This window comes from Amphibalanus amphitrite, unplaced genomic scaffold (assembly GCF_019059575.1).
Source record: "Amphibalanus amphitrite isolate SeventyFive unplaced genomic scaffold, NRLGWU_Aamphi_draft 000684F_arrow, whole genome shotgun sequence".
Classification (NCBI taxonomy): Eukaryota; Metazoa; Arthropoda; class Thecostraca; order Balanomorpha; family Balanidae; genus Amphibalanus; species Amphibalanus amphitrite.
Window position 1 is genome coordinate 1 of NW_024882178.1, and position 18,082 is coordinate 18,082.

General features: G+C 51.0%; 1 protein-coding gene across 1 annotated transcript; it reads left to right on the top strand.

Moving 5' to 3' along the window:
• Positions 1–6,181: 6,181 nt before the first annotated feature.
• Positions 6,182–15,591, top strand: LOC122364584 (protein O-mannosyl-transferase TMTC2-like; the record flags this gene model as incomplete). Its single annotated transcript, XM_043335137.1, has 9 exons — positions 6,182–6,764; positions 7,536–8,268; positions 8,780–8,894; positions 11,430–11,515; positions 11,717–11,964; positions 13,347–13,487; positions 14,043–14,127; positions 14,381–14,559; positions 14,953–15,591. Coding segments are annotated over 9 exons (2,398 nt in total), but the record flags the coding sequence as incomplete, so codon positions are not given.
• Between the last annotated feature and the right edge of the window lie 2,491 nt (positions 15,592–18,082).

The following is an 18,082-nucleotide window of genomic DNA, read 5'->3' on the forward strand; positions in this document are numbered from 1 at the left end:
ATTTTGAAAATCCGAGATAGCAGTTCAATTCTGAGTCCTTTCATGCAAAGAAATTGGATCTAGCTTAAAAACTGAGCTCTTGGGAGCGATTGCCGTGGTTCAATGTTTTGCGTCGAAATCGGACGAACATGACGTCACTCTGACGTCATTTCCGGCCGACCTATGGTAGCTACGAAGTTCAAATTTTTACACAAGGTGTCAAATTGATGCAGCCGAAGGTACTGAAAGTTTGGCGTCGATTCGTCAAGCGGTTTGGAAGTTATTGCAGAAAAACGGGAGGGGGGGCTATAAATAGCCCCCCCCCCCAGTGGGGCGCGGGCTAACATGCTGCACGCCGAAAGGAGGATGTTGCCGGGAACAAGCCGCAGTGAGGATCTAACTGCAGTCTGCAGTTGGATCGTCGCGCGGCGCTGCACGGCAAGGACCGGCTCCGCGCCGCGCCTGTCCGGCCCCTCTGAGTGAAATGGACCGAAATGGTGCAGTAAACTGCGTCAAACATGTGTCGGGACCATAACAGAGAGCTCCCGCTCCAGGCTACAAACATGACCGGCTCTATGCATGCAGCTTATGCATTAAATTGCACGTTAGTTATGGAGCCTTCATTGCAACGAATAGGGAATGAGAAAACATTGTGTTACTGCGCAAGCTATAATGGATGTTTTCGCATGGCGTTTAATGCAGAAATAGATTAGCTGACATTCAATGGGACTTGGGACACGAAGTCGACCCTGCAAATTGTAGAAATTCTAGCTACTTTTATTGTTCACATGCGTTATATTAAAAAAAAAAATATATGGCGTACTTCCCTGAACCAATCACGTATCGGACATTCCTTTGGGTACGGCTCTGGACGATATAAAAACTTTCTCCATAGTCAGTAACACAAAACAGCAGTTATTGGCAATGGTACAACTGCCAAATGTAACACGGAGGTACCCTGACAGGTAATTTCAATGAATTAAAGATTAGAAGAAGTGGGACTGAGATGGCCCTCTCGTGTCTAACTGGCCCTCGTCCATGCTAAGTAATTCGGCAGTGACCGAAGTCGTGATGGCATTAATTCATCACCATGTAATTGATGCGCAAAGTTTAGCCCATTAATAGCGAAGTTGGACGCACGGAAAATGGCCAAACGGGTCTCTCACAAGAGTGAAACAATCTATTTCCCCTAACTCCGTGAAAGTATCGCTCTAATGAATTGTCTTGTCGCATTCTTTTGATCACATTCGGTTGATGGTTTGCAGCTCGAAGCCTATCTCATGTCAGAGGCTTCCCCATAGCGCCTCCATTCTTAGCTCGGCACAAAACATGGTCGTCTGATAGTATTTAAAGCTACGTAGCCTAGCAACAAAACATTTATCAATGCATCGAAGCCTGACGAGGGCTCTTACCGGCACTCAAATATATCATAATCATAAAAGTGTTCTGTAGCAGTAACTGACGGAACACAGTCATCTATGTTCCCATTCCAATCCATATAGAGCCCATATCATGGCCAATAGTCGTAGCTGCCTACCTCGGGAGGCATTACGCGGACTATTACCGATCGTAGCAGCGCCGCTTTACCGCTCATTAATACACACAGCGCCGCTGACAAATTGCTACACGTGTCCCAAGCAGGCCGATCGAGTGGGCCGCCGGCGACACTTGTTATTCGGAGCGGTTACCGCGCACGCGACGCGGCTCCATGTAACAATGCCCCCGTGTACGGGCCGTAGGCATTATCGTCACTGTCGCGTGCCGACACCGGTTCCAACAGCCCGGTACGGCCGACAGGCGGCGGCCCGTACCGGCGACCGTTTATTGAACCCGAGCAGGCGATCAGCCACGCGACAATTTGCAGTGTCAGTCTCCCGGGACGCGAATTCCGGAGCCGAGGCAAATTGCTGAAACGCAAGGTGGTTTCAACTTTCAACTTTAATAGAAATTTCTGTTCATGTATGGTATGTAATTGCTTGATGCGTGCGATAAGTTCTGAATTAGCCAACTTCATGTGTTAGGAGAAGTGGGCTTTTACTGTAGGTACCTATTCATGAATTCCTTTAAAGATTTTGCAGGCTACCTTACCCATTCCAAAAGCAAAAATCCACGTTTTACTTGCTGCCACGTGTCTGTATTATTTTCTTCTGCTATTTATTATGTGTCACTAATCAACAGAGCGGCGTCGACACGTCATGCGTTTTGTAGGCGCCTCATGCGTTATACAGACCCGCCCCGCGTCATGCACCACACCGGCTCCACAGACGCCGCGCTGTGAGCAGCCTTCAGGCACATTACTCAGTCGGCGCAGTGGGCCGGGACAGCTCCATCCCCTCCTTCCGACCGACTGGCCGGCCGGCGCCAGTCGCCGCCCACCTCTGACCTGTCGATGCCCTCCGGCGAAATGGATCGCTGTTTTGAAAGCGGCCAACACCTATCCGTTATCCTGCCGACATTCGGAGCGGTTCGGCTGGCCGACAATCGAGCCGCCAATGGAGCCGCTAGATTGCTTCCCACTCCACCGCCCCGGCGGTGAACGCTAACTCTTCCGCGCGCCGGCAAAACACACGCCGATGTAAATAATTCAGCCGTCGATCGGCGTGGTGATATCCCTCAGCCCTCCCCGACCCGCACGGACCACTCAGTAACGGTCAGCTCTAAAAACAGCCGGCCCGCAATCGCCTCAGCACGGCAGCGCCGGCGGTAATAATGTAATCTTCTGTTGCCGTTTTGCACCACTTGGCGTAATATATGTCCGCCATGAACACTGCGGTACGGCTGTGGCGTACGGGTCACACTGCTGTGCAGAGCCGGCCATTCAGGGAGACCCCCTGCGCTGCGCCGACGTTGCCTCCCATGCTGTCTGCTATCGGCAGCGCTGGCGGTCCATCTGTCCTGCTGGAATATCGTGCCGTCGGGCAGCCACTGGGATGCCGGCCGGGTGACAAATGATGAGCAAATGACGGCACCACGCATTAGCCGCGGCCGCTGGCCAGTAACGATACATACAGACGCCGCCGCCAGCTGCGACCCGGCCTGGCGGAGTGGGCGGTGGCGGGGGCGGGGGCGGGGGCGGCACAGTGTGGACGGCCACAGCTGGTAACGGGTAAAGACAGGGGACCGAAATAAGAGTGCCTGTTGTAGCTCAATTAGAGGGCACGGCGGGATCCAACAACCTGCTCAGCAACACAGGGTCCAACGTCGAACCAGCTCAACGGGGTCCAATCATCGAAGCGTGAACTTTCGTGGAAAATATGGATGAGATCATGCAACATGGGATTTTGGCACAGTTCACAATATACACATTGCACAGCTCCCATCGAAGTCACCAAAGAGACAATCGTGACCATCACAAACTTCGACAGCACCCCGCGGAGCGGTTTCTTGTCTCTGGTCTCTCGCCTTTCCTTTGGATTGGCTGCAAGAACACGCCAGAAAATAGCCGCCGGAAAGTTGGACGGAAAATAATGGTTCCGTCACCTGCATAATGTGATTGATTGTAGGTGATATTAAATCGGCTGTTTTGCAATTCCGAACTGCATAATCGAGCTCGCAGACTTTGATCAAAGGTGGCTGGAAAGATGTTATTCAGACTGGTGCTTGTAATTTCAGCTTCAATTTCCTCCTTGGTTAGACTTGTTTTTTGGCGCATATGTTGAGAATGTTTCAAGTAGTTGGCTGTGCAGCATAACAGTGATTCAGCTGTAAACGAAAATACTAATTTGAACCGAGGCAGGCCATGCTACGCTACATTGATTTCAGCCTGCTCACAAAACTTTCCCACGGCGCCCGCAGTGCCATTAGACTCAGACCATAACTTGCGGCAGGATAAATAGCAACTGCTAAGAAAACATACGGCAAAGATCAAATATCATGCATGTGAAAAGCAGCGTGGTAGTTTGCACATGGCATGCTCGATGAAAAGGCTGCTGTTTGTTCTTGTCATACTTTCAGATGGCAGATGTTGAGTATGAGATGACATCATGTGGCAAATGCTGTTAGCTGGCTCTTTGATGTCCGAGATTAGCTATTACATCGGACGGGAAAGGTCACACATCAGACCTCGACACTCTTAGAACTGGCGCACAGGCTGGGCAGAGCAGAGGCAGCGTCGGATGAGTCGAAAGACAGAGTCGTAGAAAGACAGGTCAACGTGCGGCGGAAGCTCACGAGATCAGGCGTCGATATCTGGCCGGTGGAGCGTGATCAGAGGGATTAGGAGCCGATCGGCGGTGGCCGGCCGGCCGCGCGGCGCCTCTCGTCGGTTCAGCGGCGCCGCTCGTCCCCTCCGCGCGCGAGGGGAGCAGCTGCAGGCCCGGGCAGCGTCCCGCCCTCCCCCGTTATGCACATTTCGCCACCGCTTCGATCTGCAGCCGTTGCGCCGCCCGTGGGAAACGATACCAGGCCTGTTTGGCGTGGGTTGCCATAGTAACCGCACAAGGAACGGCCGTTTCAGGCAGCTGCTGACGCGGTAAAAGGGAATATCGGCGCCATGAACGGCCCCAAGTTTGTCACAGTCTGCCGGCGCCCGCACACATTGTGAAACTGGTCAGAAACGCGGCCGGTCGATCGCCTGTAGAGATGCAAAAACACCCCAATGATGAAAGTCAGCACAAGACATTCCCGCGACCTGAAAAAATAACAGCTTCCCTCATGAAAACACCGATCGCTTCCTACAGGCTAGATCTCAAATAAAGGGTGATCTTAGACGAGCCCAGGCCCAGCCGTTCAGTCGCAAAGCTCACGTCTACCGTCAAATCGGCACCGGTCCGAATGTAAGTCCGACGTTCGACCCGCTGGCTTGATATTGGCACCACTGGTGGATAGCCATCTAAAGCCACGATGACGCTTCCCCATTCAGAGTGGATGCGGCAGATATATTATTCGAATCGAGAAGGATGAGCGAATGAAACGGTTTCAGACCATTCACATACGGCTTTGGGATGGACGCCTTGGAATGGATATGGAGGATTGGAAAGGGAGGAACTCGGAGAAACTTTGCCACCAATAGATGCATAGGTAAAACCAAAGATTCTGGTACCTGAACAAACATCAACAAATGTAATGAGGTCATGTATGCTATTCCTCCACAACACCATGCATGTGCAGAAATCTATCATGTGTGCCAGCTGCCAAATGAGCATGACGGCTCAAAACCGACATATTTAATGCAATGCACCTCTAGCAACACTTCACAGCAAATCAATTTGTACCAGATTCAATCGATACTTAACTTCTGATTGAGCAAGGCCGGCACATAACTAAAGTCACCCTTCGGACGGCATAAGCGTCGGATCGAACCTCGCTCGGCGGCCCTGCCGTCTTCTGGCCGGTCGCCTGTAATCATGGTGCAGCGAGCTGACACCTTAATTCGGCCCGCGTCAATGTGGATGGTCATTGCCACGATCGATAACCGATACGCGGCGTGGCCCGATGCCAGTCACTTGGCCGGCGCTCGATCAGGCCGCAGTCCATTCCCGAGGTCCGGCCATCAATTGAAACGTTTCAGCATGACGACTCGATGATGAAATTCAACTCAACGGTACAAACATCACGCGGGGAATGAAAATGGCCGTCATCGAGTAGAGCTGTTCGATATTGTTCGGCAGTAAGCATTAGCTGCGTGCATTATGGATGAGCGATGCACCACAGAAGTTCAATGTCATGCAGTCCTTAACTCGGAACACCATTAGTATTTTCGAGCCACATCCAAAGCCACAATGCACTCTTCAAGCATGCTTTTACAGCGTCATAAATATTACAGGAAAACATAGGCTTTTCAACAAGACGCTGGTTAAATATTCATCGAATTCCAAGAGTAGTCTTATCTAAGTCGTTACCGTGACATGTAAACACTGGCTTTGTCAAATGGAGCTCCGTTATGGTAATCCTGTGTGGTTAACTACTTAGTAGCCCCGCGATAAGTACTCGGTCGCCTGCTATGGCCTACTGCCCTCAATCTAAGTCGTAATTAGACGAAATATTATCACTCGCCATCAGATCAGCAGCAACTGCGATGTTCCCGTCCAAAATACCTCAACTATGCATAGTGACAAGTCCCAGGGGCATGTAGGGTGTAAAACCGCAAGTAACACGCAACCTAAAATGCCCGAGCCCAACAGCCATCGTGTAACGTTTACGATTCGGCAGCTCTACATACAATCGGACACCGCATTTACCTCCCTCTCCCTTGTCTCCACAGGCGCGCGATCGTCACAAACGGCGACGTGCGCGGCACGACCCCGCTGACCGCCCTGCTGCGGCACGACTTCTGGGGCACGCCGCTCGAGCACGCCGGCTCGCACGGCTCGTACCGGCCGCTGACCGTGCTCACGTTCCGCGTGACGCACGCGCTGGTGGGGCTGCGGCCGGCCGCCTATCACGCCACCAGCGTGCTGTTGCACGCGGCGTGCAGCGCGCTGGTGGCCGAGACGGCCGCCGGGCTGTCGGCCGGCCGGCGCGCGGCGCTCCTCTCCGGCGCCCTGTTCGCCGTCCATCCGGTACATGCCGAGGCAGTGGCCGGTCTGGTGGGCCGCGCAGACCTGCTGGCGCTCCTCTTCACCCTCTGCTCGCTGCTCAGCTACGCACGGCAGGCGCGGGCCCGGCGCGCGGCCGGCGGCTGGGGCTCCCCCGAGCGGCGGTGGCTGGCCGCCGCGCTCGGCTCTGCCGTGCTGGCCGTGCTCTGTAAGGAGCAGGGTATCGCGGCGCTGCCCCTCTGTCTGCTGTACGACGTCTGGGTGAACAGCAGGATCAGCCTGACGGCGCTCATCACCAGCAGACTGCAGGTACGGAGCGAGAGGGTGGTCAGGGGAGAGGGTCGACTGACTTGGAGCCGACCGACTGAGGTGTGTCAGTGGACACTCATTCAGAGCCTAAATCGGTGTCCTCTCATTCCGAGTGACCCATGAAAAGTCGCTGCCAGATTATGGTATAAAACAGCTTGCGGGTCATCGAATTGGCTATAAAATGCTAGGTAACGTAGGTACTTATAGCGATACATTCGCAAAAATTATAGCACGGGCTAAATACGGCGCCAGTCGACTTCCTAGTAATCCAGGGGATCGTAACAAGTTACTACCCAACTTAGTCCATGAGCAGCTTTATTCACCGTCGATTAAACATAATGGCGTCAGAACATCTGCTGAAATGAGCTAAAACTTTGCCTAAGCGCCAATTTATCCGGGTATTTAAAGCCTACGACACAATGTGGGATGAGATTGAATGCAGCGGAACGATTATTTTAATGCTTTCCTATAATACGTGTACGGAAAATGCACTCCAAACACGAGCTTTTATGCGATTGATTCGCATGGAACTTTATCGGTTATGGCATTTAAAATCTCGAACGCATTTTAGGACTGTTTTGCATACATTGTCATACAGTAGAATGTTTCTTATTGAAACAGATCAAATAACTTGATAATGATAACTTCATTTTATGAAAACTGAAGATGCATATAGTAAAGGTATCACCAAAGAGTAGCGTTTCGCTAACCCAAGCGCCTTAAACTGCAGATTACCCAGAGCTCACGCTCCAAACGCCTGTTACGTTTCAGGACAAGCGGCTGCAGCGGCTGCGCCAGTGCTGCGCGCTGGTGGCGCTGGCCTGCTGCGCGCTGCTGACCGCGCGCCTGTCCCTGCTGCGCGGCCGGCTGCCCTGGTTCTCGGCCGCTGATAACCCGGTGGCGTCGTGCGACAGCCGTCTGAGCCGGGCACTGACCCTGCTGCACCTGCCGGTGGTCTCTGCCGGTCTGCTGCTGCTGCCCAGCCAGCTCAGCTACGACTGGGCCGAGACGGCCGTGCCGCTCATCACACAGTTGGGCGATCTCAGGAACGTCGTCTCGGCCGTGTTTTATGTCGGCCTGGCGGTCATGTTTTACGCAGCGTGTCATCCTTTTTCTGACACCAGTTCAGCTAGCAGCAGCATCAACGTCAACCACAACAACAACACCGTAAAGAGAACGGCAGACACGGGCGCAGACAACCCGGGCCGAGCGTCTCTGCTGTTCGCGCTCAGTTTCGCCGTGCTCATGTTTCTTCCTGCCAGCAATCTGTTCTTCTACGTGGGCTTTCTGGTGGCGGAGCGGGCCCTGTACGCCCCCTCAGTGGGGTTCTGTCTGCTGGTGGGCGCCGGACTGGCTCTGGCGGAGTCCCGCTGGCGCCGGATAGGGCCCACACTCAGTGTGCTGCTTCTGGCCGTGCTGGCGGCGAGAACTGTGGTCAGAAACCAGGACTGGCGAGACGACAGGGCCCTCTACACCGCTGGCATCCGACACTCACCGGCCAAATGTGAGTGAAATTATCGAGTGAACAGGTGCGCTTTACATGGAGTGGGATTTAATTATAAATATCGTTTCATTGTCATTTAACAGATGATAGTGGCTCGTTCCCTTGTAGGCAATTACATTGCCTTTGCTAAGCACATCGATTTCAAAGAATGCCGCCCTTTCTTCGGAACAAACTGTCGAGTTGTTCTCAACGGTTTGGAAACTAAAGGCTAAACGCTGGGCGTGCCGTCCAGCTATAAACAAAGACGAACGAAATCTTTAGGATCAACTTGAGATGAAGCTGCCTGGATGAACAGCAACGCTTTGACATTTTACTGTCAGAAGCGAAACGAAACCGTACGGAGCGCCCTACTCTCGAGCTAAGCCGGCCCCGCAGAGTATGGAACCCCACTGTGCTTTTATGACGCGGAAGCGGCTCGGGTTAGCGTTTTCCCTGATTCCCTGCAGTCGCCGGCTGCCGCGCCGCGTCTCTCTTTGAATGGCTCTCCGTTGACTGACATTGTTCGTTGCAGCGCTGGGCAACCTGGCCACCATTCTGGCTAGCCAGGGTCGTCTGGAGCAGGCGGAGAGGGCTTACCGGGCGGCGCTCTCGGTCCGAGGGAACATGGCAGACGTCCACTATAACCTGTGAGTTACCGACGGTGCTGCGCCGATTGGGCGGGCGGCGAGAGAGCCAGAGCGGGACGATTGGAAGGGGGGAGAGTGAGAGAGTGAGAGAGAGAGAGAGAGAGAGAGAGAGAGAGAGAGAGAGAGAGAGAAGGCAGATAGAAAGAGAGAGAAAGAGAGAGATAGATAGATAGAGAGAGAGAGAGAGAGAGAGAGAGAGAGAGAGAGAGAGAGAGAGAGGGCGGGAGGGGCGGGGGAGGGAGAGTCCGGCCTCGCAATACACAGGAGGGAGCCACTTCTGTGAGTGGCATCCGCTGCGAAGTCAGCAGGTAAACAGGGACAGTCGGAAGCCGTAATAGGATTACGGTATCCGGGGACCGGGCTCGGCCATTACGTGGGAGTCGGAGCTGCTGACTCGGCTGACCTGTTTGCCGGCTATTCAGCAATTCGACAACTCACTTAGACTCTGCTGTAGAACAATCATTTCGGAGAGAGACGTAGCTAAAGACATTGCGCACATAAACAAGCTGCAAAATCATCATGTCTTAACCCGCGCCCCACTGGGGGGGGCTATTTATAGCCCCCCTCCCGTTTTTCTGCAATAACTTCCACACCGCTTGACGTATCGACGCCAAACTTTCAGTACCTTAGGCTGCATCAATTTGACACCTTGTGTCAAAATTTGAACTTCGTACCTACTATAGGTCGGCCGGAAATGACGTCAGAGTGACGTCATGTTCGGCCGATTTCGACGCAAAACATTGAACCACGGCAATCGCTCCCAAGAGCTCAGTTTTTAAGCTAGATCCAATTTCTTTGCATGAGAGGACTCAGAATAGATTGCGCTATCAAACTGCTATCTCGGATTTTCGAAATTTTGAAAATTTCGAAAATTTTATATAATAATATCCAAAATTTATATTTTCACATTTTTTTCAAAAAGTTTCTGACTTTTCGAAAAAAACGGAATATATGTGATAGAACGCATTATTATGACTAATTCTAGCAAGTTTTAGCTAAATATCTTCAAAAATGGCCAAGTTTTACGCATTATTGCAAAAATTCACAATTATTAATTTTTCAAATCAATTTTTCAGCACGTATTTGACATCGTACGCCAATATAAATAGCACCATCGTGTTCCTGAGCTCAAACTGCATCCAATAGACACCTTTTTTGTTAAAAAATTTTAACTTCAAAATTTGACCTTTTTTTACCTGAAAGTGACCTAACATAAGCTAAATTCGACTCAAAATGACCTCGAATAACACAGACGACATCAAATTCGAAATCTCTGACCTAAATGGACCATAAAACATGTGTCACGTGACCGACGCATGATATAATATTTTCGTGACCTGTGATGACCTGACCTTGACCTGAAAATCAAAGTACAAGTTTGGTACCCTCAGGGTAACTAGAGCATCTGTTCCCGAGTGTGTGATCCAAAAATGAGCCTGGTCTGACTTGTAAGACGGCGGCCAGAGCCCAAAACGTGATCAAGCCAAAATGCTAATAATATTTACTTTGACCTGACCTGTGACGTCATCGGTGACCTCGAGGTCAATGAAATTAGGTTTCGCTCGACAGTTTTTCCGGGGCTATCAGACGCCGTTTGAATTTTGACAATCGGCCCAGTAGTTTCGGAGTTAGGAGGGGGGGCTATGAATAGCCCCCCCCCCCCCCCCCAGTAGGGCGTGTTATACGCAGACCCCAGTGGGGCGCGGGTTAAGAACCGGTCATTAGCTCAATGGAATTCGTAATTTGTTTTCGGCACGTCACGGAGATTTTCTAATATGAATTCTAAAATATCAGTGACATTACGGCCTCACAAAATGCACGGAACCTCACAGTCATGCACAGATAAAAGTACATATAAGTGCAGGGCACTCACGTTACGTTTTTTTTCACAGTCATTTACTTGCAATATTCTCAATTCTAAAGGGTAGAGGTAGAATTTCAAATAAAACATCAGAAGTTGTTCAACCGACGCGGCGCCCTGTGGAGTCCATCCAGCCCGAGCATATCACCTGTACTGGTAGACTGTGCCGCTGAACACCGGTGCCGCGCGGCATAGTATACCTCCCAGGCATCACCGTGAGCCGCCCGCCGAGCCGCGCTGGCGCTGCTCCGCTCCATCACCGCGCCGCACCTCCCCAACAACACCGTCGGCTGTTTTAACATCAGCTAATACAGTTTGCAGCCGACCGTGTCGGCGCGCCGTTGAGCCGCGCTTGTGTACGCTCCCCCGCTGTGTATAACCCGTCCGGGGCTGGCATTCGATTAGTGTCACAGCGCCGCGCGCCCCCGTCCCGGGGGACTCATCTCACTGTGCTCGGCGCTGTTCCGTCAACGGACCGAAATGACACTCACACACGTGAAATGACTCAGTCCCGGGCTCATTTGGCCAAAATTACATTACGGATGCGCGCGGTGTGGGCTGGAAGTACACGGCAAAAACGGTACTGTGCTCGCGAGGGTCTCCTAATGCCATCTTGGTGCAGCGGTGCAAAGTAATTGCGATCGATACTCACTGATGTTTTGTTTCGTTTGCAGAGGAAACCTTTTATACTCGCAAGGAAAGTACCGTCAGTCAGCAGCCTGCTACCAAGATGCGGTCGGATATCGACGACAATTTGCTCGTAAGTTTACGTATTTTTTGCTCATGTTGGTAAAGCTCTAAATGGGTTGTAAATCCTGCTGGGTACGTTTGATATGTTCGCTACTGTGAAGAGATGACATTGCAATACGAGCTTCTCATAACGATATAATACATGAACAAACATTTCATTCCTCAACAGAATATGAACGGAAGTAACACGAAGTACTTTTTACCTTTTCAGAAGCCTACCTCAATTTGGCTCACGCCCATCTGAAGCTAGGCCAGTCTGTGTTGGCTCGACAAGTGCTGCTGGCCTGTCGTGATCTGCACGGGTCGCGAATACGTGACCCCCGGTCACACACCTCAGCCAAGGTCGGCTGTCTGGTGGAGCTCGGTCGGCTGTACGCGGAGGAGGACAAGGACCCACCGCTGGCCCTCAAACAGTACCTCCTGGCACTCGGTCTTGCTCCCGAAGGCTACAACAAGGAGGTAAGCATGCAGCTGTCTTAGGTTTAATAAAATATGTCTTATTATTACTTCGCCTGAATAGCATGCATTTTAGCGCTGCTGTAAAAAAAAAATCATGGAAATGGATAATGAGAAGTGAACTAGGCGGCCGTATATAGCTTGCCCCAGGGCGCCCAACGAAATAGTGCACCGTTAAAAGCTTTCCAGCTGAAATATTCCACCCTGGCATTCCAAAACATCGCATGTTTATTTTTGCACAGTAAATCAAGACCGATTGAGTGGTGCAGCTTATCACTCATCCGAGCAAGGTCGGTAACCAAAACTTCATAATGCATACCATAGAAGCTCTCAATAAATAGAACAAATCTCTTACTCCTCACTGAAGAACCAAACACTCTCTTTTGGTGAAGAGTCGGTTTTCTAAAATTCCTTTCGCGATGGCCGCGAGGTTGTCTCAACCGGGCTGCATATCTGGCAATCCGGCTTATTGAGCGATCAGTCGGCTGCCGCCGGCAGAGCAACAGCTGCGACGGAAAGAGGAAGGGAGGGGGACCGGCCTCGGCGCTCCGACCGCTCCGCTCCCCAACAAAACCCATCCGTCTCAACCGGCCGCGGTAGCAGAGGCGGCGGGGACGGTGGAGCTGCCGGTGGTAACAGTTTAAACGCGGGCGATAGTCGCCGTGGCAGTGGCACTGGCGATGGCAGTGGCGGTGGCAGTGGCACTGCAGGCGGTGACGATGATGACGTCAATATTGACAACTGTTGCTAGCAGAGAACCCATCTGTCTCACGGATCAGACCAATATGGCCAGCCGGTGTGTCACAAATTACGTTAGAGCCGGCGATAACGATGTCACCGACCGTTGACACATGTCACCGCTTTGTTACCGGCGCCAGCCTCGACACGACAGCCGCGTCCTGAACAACTTTGTAATGTCCGAACTTTGGGCTGCTCAGTGTGTTACTGTCGAGCGGTGCAAAACAAACACTTCAGGATGAAGTAGGCTTTGTAAGTCACTCAGCGACTGTAAAGCCGACAGATGTTCGTTTATTCCGCATCTTCTCATGCATTTTTCGTTTATCTCGTTCATCCTTTTATATAGTATGTATTCTGGGTCTGCAAGCCAGGTCGGCAAAATTGAGCACTTTCCATTCTCCCAGAGCTCCGTCGTCTGACCTTTCACCCATCTGAGACCGAGCCTTGCTGATCTACGGGTTCAAGGTTCCATCTGCGCTAAGTGTGATGTGATGTTCGGTAAACGCCGTGCAGACGCCAGCCGTGGAAGCCGGGAGTGAGCCGCATATGCAGCGTCCGGCCGGCGGGCGGTCTGGGCGGGGGCGCGGGCGGTGCCGCCCGGAGAGTGGTGCCGCTATTTACGTTGGACGACATGGCTTCGCTTTCAGACCATCTATAACCTGATCGGAGAGGCTCAGTACCGCATGGCAAACTACGAGGAAGCCGAGAGCTGGTTCAAGAAGGCGCTGGAAATCCAGCCCGCCATGGTGCACGCTCACCTGTTCTACGGAAAAATGCTCGCCAAAAATGTAAGTGGCTAACAGACTACGCATGACTATTGGGCATTTACGATAGTAAATTTAATCTTATCCTTTTGCAAGAAACCCAGCTGGGAGAAATAAGCTGGTTTTGTTTTATAATGAACGCCGTTGCTGTGTTTGCGTTCTCGCAATATTACTCAACTTCGTGCACGCCATTGTTGCTTCTATCCAACGAAATAACATCAAACATCCCTACGGTGTTCCCAAAGCAGCCCTTTGAAACACAGTGTGACAAAGATGACACAGTTCCTGAAGCGCTTCTTGCCCGCGCTGGGAGCGTGTTTCTGATGGTCCCTTTGCATACTGCATGTGACAAGATAATGTACCCCGCGTCTCTCGCGAGCAGAGTTGAATAATGTGAATATGCAATATGCATCTTTACCACACAGTGCAATGTAGCTAAACGCTTTATGCATGTGTTGAAGCGTGCAGAGACACATCGCTGGTAAATATCATCAGATTAAGGAGTGTTCTAGCCCGACTATCTCTTAGCTCTGTTACCAGAGTTCGTTTTTTCTATTTTACCATCCGATCTTGTTTCAGAAAACTCGCGTAGACGAGGCAGAGGGCTGGTTTCACCGAGCGCAAACAACAGCGCCGAACAACTATGTTGTCTACCTTCATTACGGTGAGTTTGTTTGCACAAACTATTGAAACATATTTAAAAATGTAAGAGGTGGCAAAAAATGATATTGTTAATTCCTACGGTTCTTATAAGGATAACTTGACGTCACTGATAGCATGGTTTTCAATGAGCTGCTTGATCTGTTTCTAACTACGGTTGGCAGTGACTGTTTTATGTTTGCATTCACCTCTTCCCACCACCATGCCCTCTCCAATGGAACCAGCTAAGCTCTAACTTTGCTTCCCTGCAATTCCAGGCCAGTTCCTGTATGAGACGGGCCGGCTGCGCGAGGCAGCTGCTGTGTATGTGCGCGGCACTGAGCTGGCGCCCAGCGAGTATGACCTGACCTTCAACCTGGCTAACGTGTACCGCGAGTTGGGACGCTACCAGCAGGCCGAGGACTTCTACCGGCGAGCGGCGCGCATCCGACCCGAGGTATGGCCGCGCTGTGCGCAGGACGGTTCTGGTCTAATTAGAGGAGCAGAAATGGTTTCTTTTTATACCGACTTTTATATTTTTCCGTGGCATATTATTACAGAAAATATCTTGTTATCCTAAAACAGATACAATAATTCGAATACATACCTATGTCTGACAAGTTTCAAAATCGTTCGAAGCTGTTAGCTGCCCATTGTCACTAATTCATTGCTACTGATTAGTTGCTAATTATCAATCGCGCACTCACTCAATGTCCACTCCCAATGACCCAATGTCTATCAACCAATCGATCCACTAAAGTGACACGCTAGCAGAGCCAGTCTGTCGCAACTCATACTTCACCGGGCTCTTTGTAAAACAACCTGTCTGACACCGCATCTCTGTCCTCAGGACGTGCAAAGCCACCGTAACCTGGGCGCCATTCTGCACCTAACCGGCCAGCTGCGGGAGGCCGAGGCCGCCTACCTGACCGCGCTGCGTCTCAGTCCCGGTGATCACGTGACCGAGGTCAACCTGGAGCGTCTCTACAACGTCATGGAGAGGCACGACCTGCAGCCAAGAGACGCGACCCCTGAGCGACGTGAACGCAGAGCGCGGTCAGCCGCCAACGGCACATGACCTCGGCCCTGACCGCGGCCTTGGGCTGTTGTCGATCGGGCGACGGGCCAGCGACGATAGAGGGAGGGAGATGCGGTCCAGCAGCTCCCTCGCCCCGCCGACCGATCTCTGGCGTCACACGGTCGAGAGTTATACGTTGAATCCTGCATTCCTGGCTCATTGTTGTGCCTGATACCGAGGGCGAGAGGTGGAGCTACCGACCAGCCCCACCGGATCGCCACTATGATCTCAGAATGAACGCGTTGTTTGTCGATCAGTATTGCCCTCCCGGTTGAGAGCGACGTGAAATCGACCGCACACAGAGAGAGTGTTGATCTTGTTCCCCATATCTAATGTGATGATCGTATCGGACGGTGGATAACTATTTTATCAACGTGTTGTTCTTGCAATGTAATACATCTATTGATGGTTGACAAACTGTATTGAGGTGCAGAATGCTCACGCCGATTCTCTCGACCGCTTGATAAGTCACTGAATGATCAGATTATGCAACAATACTTTAGGTAAACGTATTATGAACACCATTTTAACAGGTTATCATAAAATCAAAAGAAAGACAGAAATCAAATACAATATCCATTCTTCCAATTTTTATCTACATCAACATAAACATTGTGTAAGATTAAACCCAATCCATAGCTTAGATTTTTCAGCATAACCATTTATACAACGTCTGACGCCGTCAACTGACCTATGAACAGCTGTGTCACATTGGTCTCCGGGTCGAGCCCATTCTGGGCTTCTCCGAATAGCCGACATCTCTGCAACGCTCGAGCCCTCTCGGGGACCACCAGGCCAGTCGACTCCTCTGCCGAGACGCCCTGGCAACCCGATGACAGCTGCCAATGATGGATGTCGTTTTTGTTTGCCGCTGGCACTATTTGTATTCGGTTTACTATCGACCGAGACGCTCGTTAGCGCCCGTTGGCGTCGTCTATCAGCGCCGAGGGGGCGTGGTCGGGGGGGGGGGCGTGGCCAGCGGCGGTGACAGACGAGTCGACCCATCCAGCCGGACGGAACACCTCCCGGGCAGAGCCGTCGACCGGAAACGGCGATACCGATCGATGAGTCGAGCCGACACAGAAACCGGAAACGACACCAAATGTCCGCCGCTGAATGGTGCCGAAAGATGGACAGACGTGTCGACAGCGAGACGGGAAGATGTTGCGTCAAATGATACCGGCATCGTCGTGATAATACTGCAGGAGGTGACGAATGATGTATGGAACGTTGAGGGGTATGCATTTGCAGCTCTGGAAAGAACAAATCATGGGTGTGCGTGAACGATTTCAATATCTGCTTTGATACTTATTTTACCAAACGTTTACGAGAATGACATCAAGTTTCTGTCCCTTTTTTGATTTGTGATAAATCGTGAAAGTCGTGAAAACATAGCAAAACTAATAAGACACTGTTCCTTTTCTGGCGCATTAAGAAGCTGCCTATCCAACCTTAGGAAAATGCGAACAAGGGCATTTCATGTATCTGATTTGCTTAGGCAGAAACAAGCTCTAGTCAGCCTTCCACTTCGGCGATTCTACTGATCGTTCTCAAAATACGATAGCAGCTGCACGTCAGATCAACATGTTTGGCTCGGAACACTATCCAATTTGGTTGCAAACACTTCAGCTTAACATGATACACCGAGACTACAGACTGCCTAAAATCAATGCAATGTATGTGGATGCACAACAACGGGCCCAGAAACGTAATGGAAGGACTGCTGGCCTCGTGGGGCATGACGCTTTGGTATTGCGCAATGCTGAATAGTTAAATATCGACGTGAATATATACAAAAATATACAAGTCACTCCATGGAAAAGTGGCCTTACTTATGCTTGTATACGCATTGCATAGGATAACTGCATGCAATACATACCTACCGATGATACATACCTCGTGATGCCTTGAGAAGATTTTGTGTAAGATCGCTGTATCTGGGAATGGTTTCTCGCAGCATACTTGCATCCAGTGATGTCGATTTTGTATGCACTTCATTTATCAGAAACATGCTAAGTGGAATACACGTAATGATCGCTATTCGCTATGCTATTCCAGAGAAGTATGCGGCGAGATATTAAACTGCTCCGTTCCACAGCCCAGAGAACGTGCTGGACCAAAAGTGGATCTGCAGGGCGTCACCAAAGGGATGACTTGGAAATTGAATCCACTCCTTTCGGCGATAAGCGCGGGAGGATAGAGGAATTCGAGTGCGCCGTCTCAAGTTACGACCTAGTAATTTATTTCCAATGAGCCATTTCAACAAAATGTGGGCTTCGACAATAATCGAGCGAATATTTCAGAGGATTTGAAAAGATTCTGCCTTCATATAAGAAAAGATTCAAAAGGATACCCCAAATTATCCCATCTTATACATTCCAATATCTTAGAATGTTCAATGTCCATTGCATTACGAGATCATCCTTGCAGTCATATGCGTATGTTGAGCTGTAAAAAACGCATGTCGCGACCACCTGCCAGAAGGAATCAGAAATTGCCATACATGCATGCCTGCCGGATTTGAATGAAAGCGTACCTTTGCATATCGTATACGCATATATCTTCATATTGTATGCAAATTTTACTGTAGAACAAGTTCACCAAATTCACAACAAACCGACCATTCAACAAAAGACTTCAGATCAGTGCAGGAACAAAGTGACTATTTCTCAATGTCTCCCTGGTCCCCTTCCCCTCACCCCACGTGGGGCACCCCCGGCGGCCGGTGCCGATACGATCTGCCGACCTCCGGACGGTGACAGGTCGCCAGCCGTTCCCGCTATTTATCGAAATGTTTGCCGGGGGCGCACCATCAAATCGGTTAAAAATGGCGCCAACTGCAGCTGCTCGCGGCGGCGGCGGCGCCGACCCTAAATCGCCGCCCGATCCAGCTGTCCGCAGA